Raw genomic sequence first — 6,923 nt, forward strand, 5'->3', positions numbered from 1 at the left:
TTAAAAAGCACACACACACAATTATAGAAAGAAAAACAGCTAGAATGTGTTTATGAAAATAGTAAAAAATAAATTTGAGTTCTTTATGCAATATCTTCAAAAACAAGTATTTATTTACATTTGTTTAGTAATGTGAAAGTATCGGCACTGACTATGTAACTACAATAAAATTATGCATTTTCAATGTAACCACATTTGTTGATAATAAGTAAATATTTTTGAATCTCATATAACTCAAAGTCACAATTCAAATAATATGTCAAAATATATCAAAAGAAATAACTGTTCTCTTAATCCCCCAGTTCCAAAGAGCTGTTTTAAGTTCAACAGTTAGCTACTCAGCCAGCTCACCTCTGTCCAGAGGAACAATGAAGTCAATCATGCAGAACAACTGCTGACCCGCAAGTTATGTTTCAGTGAATGAGAGCAGCCAGCAGAGTAGCTGAGTGAATGCTCACTCCTCAGTAAACATAGTCCATAAACAAGCAATAGAACAAGAATGGCGTACAAGTCGATATATGATTTTTCCGCTGAGACGCTGGAAGGAGAGGAAGTCCCACTGAGCATTTACAAAGGAAAGGTGCTGCTCATTGTCAATGTTGCCACCTTCTGAGGGTCAACGATTGAGGAGGTGATTCTTCAAGAACATTGACTGCATAATGTTCTACATATTGTACCTATGTAGCCTTACTGAAACCATTATTTTCCATGTTCTCTCAGTACAACCGAATGAATGCACTAATGGAAATGTTTGGCAACCTGAATTTCACTGTGTTAGGTTTCCCCTGCAACCAGTTTGGTCTTCAGTCACCTGGTAAGTTTATCCTCTTATTTAATTAAGCTAATATTGCTTTCTTTATATCTTATTATATTCATCAGGCAAAGATCAATGGACTTATAGGGAAACGTTCTTTGCTTGCATTGTGTGTATACTGAACACTTGTTTTACTGATAGGTCCCTCATGATAATAAAAAGCCCTTGTTCAAAAGTAGAGATTGAAAGTATATAAAAGGTGATTTGTTATCATATTATTTTGTCTTTTGAAGTGATATATTGAAATTGTTCTTTTTGATGATTAAGCAGCATGCAATTTTTATAACTAATAAAGAGAATCATATGCATAGGTGTAGATTTATCATAGTTATTCTCTAATTTACACAGGTTTTAAATTAAATCAGATATTTAATTAAAGGCAGAGTCTTAGGAAGGAAACCAAACCAAATTTAAATTAACTCTACTAATTCAAAGGTTCATTAAACATTAAACATCTAGCCACAACCTCCCTGACAACTGCAAAATGTGGTTTCTCTGCATTTTGTTATGAGGAATTTAATCAAATGTTAGTGGGTGCATATGTATTTATTTGAACCTGCATATAAGATTTATAAACTTAGTGGATCAGAGAAAATTGAGTTCAAACTTGTGAATCCATTTTAGATTTTAAAAATTTGTTGAAGTTGTTTGTGGTATTATTGTTACACTCTGTAAAAAGAACAATTCAAATGCAACTATAAAAGCCCTAAAATTAACATAACATTTATGAGAATGAGAAGTGAATGGAAACTTCTGACTGGAACAAACATTTTAAGTACATTTCTTGAGAGATAGTTGACTTCTTCCAAATGTAACAGTCAGCACTTTTTGTAAGTCTATGATTAATGTCAGTTAAGAAGAGTTTTTATTCATGACATGTGCTAACACAGAAATAAATAAAATGCATACATAATTTTACATGCATCTGTTTTTAGAGGTGAATGAAGAAATGCTCAATGTACTGAAGTATGTGAGACCTGGTGGTGGGTTTGTACCAACGTTTCCTGTCTTTGCCAAGATCGAGGTGAATGGGTTGAATGAAGAACCTCTTTTTACATATCTAAAGGTATATTGCATTCTACAAAGATTTTAGATGTATGCATTCAGAATTGTTCCTGTTAGCACAGCTGTACCGTCTCTTCTTGTTCTCCACAGAACTCTCTGCCATTTGTTAATCCTCTTATTGGAGATATAAAGAAGTTCTACTGGTCCCCAATATGTGTCAATGACATTAGATGGAATTTTGAGAAGTTTCTTATTAATTCAGATGGCACCCCTTTCAAAAGGTAAAGATCACATACAAAATCTTCAGGTAATTTAAGGCTATTTTTTCTGTTACACGCTATCGTCCTTGTTGTGCAGGTATGAACTTCACTGCCCCATTGAAATGGTGGAAAAAGACATAGCAGACCTTCTCTGATGGACATTCAGGAATCACTCCCTGATGGCAGAGTGATGATCACTCAGTAAATGCATATGTGCACCTGAGCTGAATCTGATTGGAAGAGGAACATGTGTAGGAGATTCAGTGCATTCTCTCTGAGAACAAGTTCCCTCTCAGCCACTCAAGGAGTTTCCATGTCACTGTCATGCTTCTTGGAAATGGACTTGGAATTGCCAGTCAGAATCTAAATTAAAATAAAACATGAGATTTAGAACCTTGTTTTTGTTATTGTCATTACTGATGAACCCTAGCTTAAGACATAGCTAGGGTTAAATTTTCCCTAGCTTTTTTTAAGCTAGGGTAAAATTTTCAAAGAGACTTTGAACATTTTACTATCTTATCACAGTTATAAATGGTATGTTGGGCTTAAAAATATAGGGGCTAAGCACAGCAGTAGTTATGGCCTGCAAACAAGACTTGTGTTGATTTCTAAGAGTTGACTAAGGAAGTTGCTAAGGAAAAAGGTTCTGGCCTCTCACCCATAATATATGGTACAAAAGGAGTCTTACTCCTTTATGATATTTACTTTATGATATTTTGTCACATTACACAACCACAAATGTTAGTGTTTTTTAATTAAGTGTACACGAGCAACACAAACTCGTGTTTGTTTGAAAAAACTACTTTTTTCAAATATGCAAATGATACCTAGCTTCACAATTATTACTAAATAGTATAGATTTTACAATGTCCAATAAAACTTAAGAAGCACAATAGTTATAGTATGCTATAACCAAAGAACATAAAAGGGTGTGATAAAAAAACATAGCATATCATCACAGAAATTTGAATTGACTGCCTCTCTGGCTGCAATGCACGCTCCCAAAACAGGGGGAACAGATTTTCACAGCTGGGTGAAATTGACTCTTCCTCCCCACCCCCCACCCACACACACACATCAAAAAATTCAGCAAATAGTCTGAGTGGTGCTTTGTCATATCACAACTTGCAAAAAGGAAAAAATAAATTCTGGTCAGGGGTATGTAAACATGGCATGAAGCTATTTGCCTTTGGTCTGGTCTTCAAACTTTCTCCCTCAATTTTTTTCCCCCTCACAGATCTGCTGTGTATAGCACTGCTTATGGCAGTATTTTCTTCTTTTCAGACACTGTCTTCACGACATTTGCCAGGTCAACATAAAGCTCCCACACAGATGGAGCTCTCCGGCAGTATGCAGTATAATGTCCCAGGCCATCTTTGGTCAAGTTTCCCCTGAAAGCGACGACTGCTCTGAAAGTGTTTTTCCTTGGAGAACCATAATGGAGGGAAATTCATTCAAGGCAAATTCAGTTGGATTTGTAAGGTCAGTGTCAATCCATGCTATTTCTCCAATGCTGTAGCTGTGAGTAATGGTTCCTGTGCAGAGAACATTTCCTGAGGTGCTGGCTCCTGTTTTGAATTCAGATGGACATTCTGATTCATTCTGCAGTGGTCGGAGGCAGGGAGACTGTGGAAGGAAGAGTCCTTTCTCTACTGAAGTGCCAAGCTGAGCCATGCCAGAATTCTTCAGGAAAGAAATGTCAGGTAAAACAAATGGTACTTCCCTGGTCATTCCTTTGTTTAGGTGGCAATATTGTGAAGAGCAGTGTTTTGAGAGGTAAACGCTTGATACATTTCTCATTGTCTTCCCAATAACAGTGGCAATATTGCACTGGGCATCGATTTGGTGGGTGCCAGACCTCAACTGTGTTTTTGCAAACATTGAACTAAACATTGATCTGCCCTCTGCAAGTATGTCTTTGGGGTCACACCATCTGTAGTTATGGATTTCACCAGCTGCAAGACTGGGTTATCACTGTCATTCATGACAACATTTTTGAAATGCAGAGCTGTCGCAGAAAGTACAGCATTAGCACTGACAAAAGGCATCAAAAGAGCAGGTGTTTAACACAGAGAGTGACAATTTCCCAACTTTAACACGCTGATGCATGTTTCCATTTTTTAATCGTCCCACTTTCACTCTTTTGGCCCCAGATGATGAATCTGCCAGTAATATCTCATAAGGGATAGCGACACAAACGGAGCAGTAGCCCACTTTGGCTTGTTTTGGAGCAAGACAGGGGGTGGGAGAGCGGAAGCTCTAGTTCTATTTTCGCGCATGCGTACTTCTCATTCTGTCAGACAACAGCAGCCAGTAAACATGGCTGGTGTTGGTTTCCAACGTTTGGTCAAGGCTCTCGCTAAGAGTAAAGGTTCTGGCCTCTCAGTCCTTGTATCGGGATGTAGAGCAGGTAGGTCGTGTTTTAATCTAGTGGGTATGAAAGCTTTCTTTAAACATATTTATCATGGTTTTTAGTTTGAAGCTTCTCGTGGACGTAACCTTGACTAGCGAACATTAGCTCGAGCTAGCAGAGAGTCGGTGGCTGTTCAGAATGAGTGGAGCGAGTCTTTTAAGTTGGGTTGTGTACACGTTTATTATTGCTTTCATAAATGCATTTTTATTGCTGTTTCAGCGTCTGGTGCGACAAAGGGCAGTCTGCCTGGTCCATTCCCAAAGACCCCAGAGGAGAGAGCTGCTGCTGCAAAGAAATACAATCTAAGGGTTGAGGACTATGAGCCGTATCCGGATAACGGAGAGGGGTGAGCTTCTTTTCGAAAACCTTTTAGCTTATGTCGCATTCCAGTATAATTTTAGAGGCATTGCTCATTTAGAAGAAGTCCAATGAATGAACAATCATGGACATTCGGAACTAACACTTTAATTTTATTGTTTCCATAGCTACGGTGATTACCCAAAACTACCAGACAGGTCCCAACACGAGAGAGACCCCTGGTACCAATGGGACCACCCTGACTTGAGGAGGAACTGGGGAGAGCCGGTAAGACAGGAATGAAATTCCCTTCTAAAAGACATTATTTTATTGTAGATATATTATTATTTCTTGATAATTAACATGCATACTGGCAATTTAAAGCTTTTGTTATTTATATGTATTACTTTCTTTTAAAAAATACAAAGTAATATACCATACAATTTTACAGTTCGCATGGCTGGACATCCATGAAGAAGTATTCATACATTGACAACTTTTTACTTTTTTTTCACCTTGTGTGTTTATTATAGGAATGAACTTCACAAAATAATGTTTAACTGAAGTGGAAGTTAAAAGATATTCTTAAAACTGAACTTTGTTTTCTTGCAGTCTGGTGATTTTCTCCTTGCACTTTCTTCTTATGGAACATTTCTTACTCTGTTGTTTTTGGAACATTTTGGATCGAATAACTTGGATTTTCTTTTCTTGTTCAAATAACACAGTGGCTTTTAAATTAGACAGAGCTGCATATTAATGTTAAAATGGCACTGTCAAAATACATAACTAAATCCATTTAGCATTCTGTGGGAAGATGTGAAAACCAATGTTTAGATGCTCTCCACATAATGTAACATTGGTTGAGCTACTATGCAAAGAAGAATTGTGACCAAAAATTTCTGTCTATATGCAAATGAATGCTTAAAACATATCTAGAGTCATCAGATTAATAGGTTGTTCTGTTGTGTCAATATTTTAGATGCACTGGAATTTTGACATGTACATCAGAAACCGAGTGGACACATCTCCAAGCCCTGTGCCGTGGTCATCGATGTGGAAACAACTGTTTGGTTTCATCGGGTTCATGTTGTTCATGTTCTACATGGGGGAAAAATTACCATCCTATCAACCTATTGTAAGTACACACCCAATTTCAGTGTATAAAATTACAGTAGATGGACTCAAGTAATGTACATTATTTTATGCCATTCTATGGGCTTTTCTATGTTTAGTACTGCTAAACATAGAAAGTCCATTTACTATGGTTGTCAAAATAATCAATATAGCTAAATAATTGATACTACAAATATGTAATTATAAAGCATACTCATTTGGATCCTTACTGCAAATTTCCAAATCACACCACACTCTGCTCTAATCTTCCAAATCTTTTAACCTTTATTACTGTGATACAGTGAAGCTACAGTATTTTTTACCAAGGGTTTTCATAACTTGATAATCTCACATCAGCCGATGCTCACTGCAGGGTAATGCAATGTGCCAAAATGAGTTGTCTGCAGTATGTGCCTTGGGTTATCTTAAGGATTAGAGGCCAGGAGCTTGTCTTGTATGGAAGAGGCACCAAAACAGTCTTCAAAGAAAGCTTGTTTTGGTGATTTTGCCATCTTATAATGCCAAAATGAGATGTGCATTAATAATGCTTAATCCACATGTTCAAAACAGGTCTTAAAATCACATTGGGGGAGAGAGCAGTCAGGAAATTTCATTTTAGATGATTGTGGTTTAACCTTGTCTCTGATAAGCTGTGGAGAACTTATTAAAGGTAATGGTTACAGGATGTTAAGACAAGACATACACACCCTGATAACTTTGGGTACTTGTTCCTTTTTCTGCTTCGGATTGCCTTATTTTTGCATTTATGTATTTAGTAATACACTCATTTATTTCTCTTGTTTCAGGCCCCAAAGCAATATCCCTACAACAACCTGTACTTGGAGAAAGGAGGAGATCCTGCAAAGGCACCAAAAGAAGTTAAAAATTATGAAATCTAAACCTAAAATACAATTTTGCTCTTGTATATATCTCTGGCAAAAATAAAGACTTATGTTAATGTCTAAAATATCTGTGTGGAATTGTATTTTGTTCTGTGTAAAGACTAGATTTGTTTCATGAA

General features: G+C 36.8%; 2 protein-coding genes across 2 annotated transcripts; both read left to right on the forward strand.

The window, feature by feature from the left end:
* The first annotated feature begins 311 nt into the window (after positions 1 to 311).
* LOC114151889 (glutathione peroxidase 1) lies at positions 312 to 2,458 on the forward strand. The gene is made up of 5 exons (XM_075410502.1): positions 312 to 631; positions 721 to 814; positions 1,750 to 1,880; positions 1,970 to 2,100; positions 2,177 to 2,458. Exons 1-5 carry the CDS (start codon positions 500 to 502, stop codon positions 2,232 to 2,234), a joined length of 546 nt encoding a protein of 181 aa, XP_075266617.1. The 5' UTR covers positions 312 to 499; the 3' UTR covers positions 2,235 to 2,458.
* A 1,871-nt stretch (positions 2,459 to 4,329) lies between these two features.
* On the forward strand, positions 4,330 to 6,869 carry ndufb8 (NADH:ubiquinone oxidoreductase subunit B8). The gene is made up of 5 exons (XM_028029411.1): positions 4,330 to 4,489; positions 4,712 to 4,838; positions 4,978 to 5,077; positions 5,769 to 5,924; positions 6,709 to 6,869. The coding sequence occupies exons 1-5, from the start codon at positions 4,357 to 4,359 to the stop codon at positions 6,799 to 6,801; spliced, it is 609 nt and encodes a 202-aa protein (XP_027885212.1). The 5' UTR covers positions 4,330 to 4,356; the 3' UTR covers positions 6,802 to 6,869.
* Positions 6,870 to 6,923: the final 54 nt, after the last annotated feature.

The sequence above is a fragment of the Xiphophorus couchianus genome, chromosome 10 (genome assembly GCF_001444195.1).
Source record: "Xiphophorus couchianus chromosome 10, X_couchianus-1.0, whole genome shotgun sequence".
NCBI classification, from domain to species: Eukaryota; Metazoa; Chordata; class Actinopteri; order Cyprinodontiformes; family Poeciliidae; genus Xiphophorus; species Xiphophorus couchianus.

Bases quoted from the DNA above. Each gene is read 5' to 3' on its own strand.
- ndufb8 (XM_028029411.1), top strand. From the start codon at position 4,357: ATGCGTACTTCTCATTCTGTCAGACAACAGCAGCCAGTAAACATGGCT. The intron at 4,839-4,977 runs GTGAGCTTCTTT...TTGTTTCCATAG, and splicing joins TATCCGGATAACGGAGAGGG to CTACGGTGATTACCCAAAAC. The intron at 5,925-6,708 runs GTAAGTACACAC...CTCTTGTTTCAG, and splicing joins TACCATCCTATCAACCTATT to GCCCCAAAGCAATATCCCTA.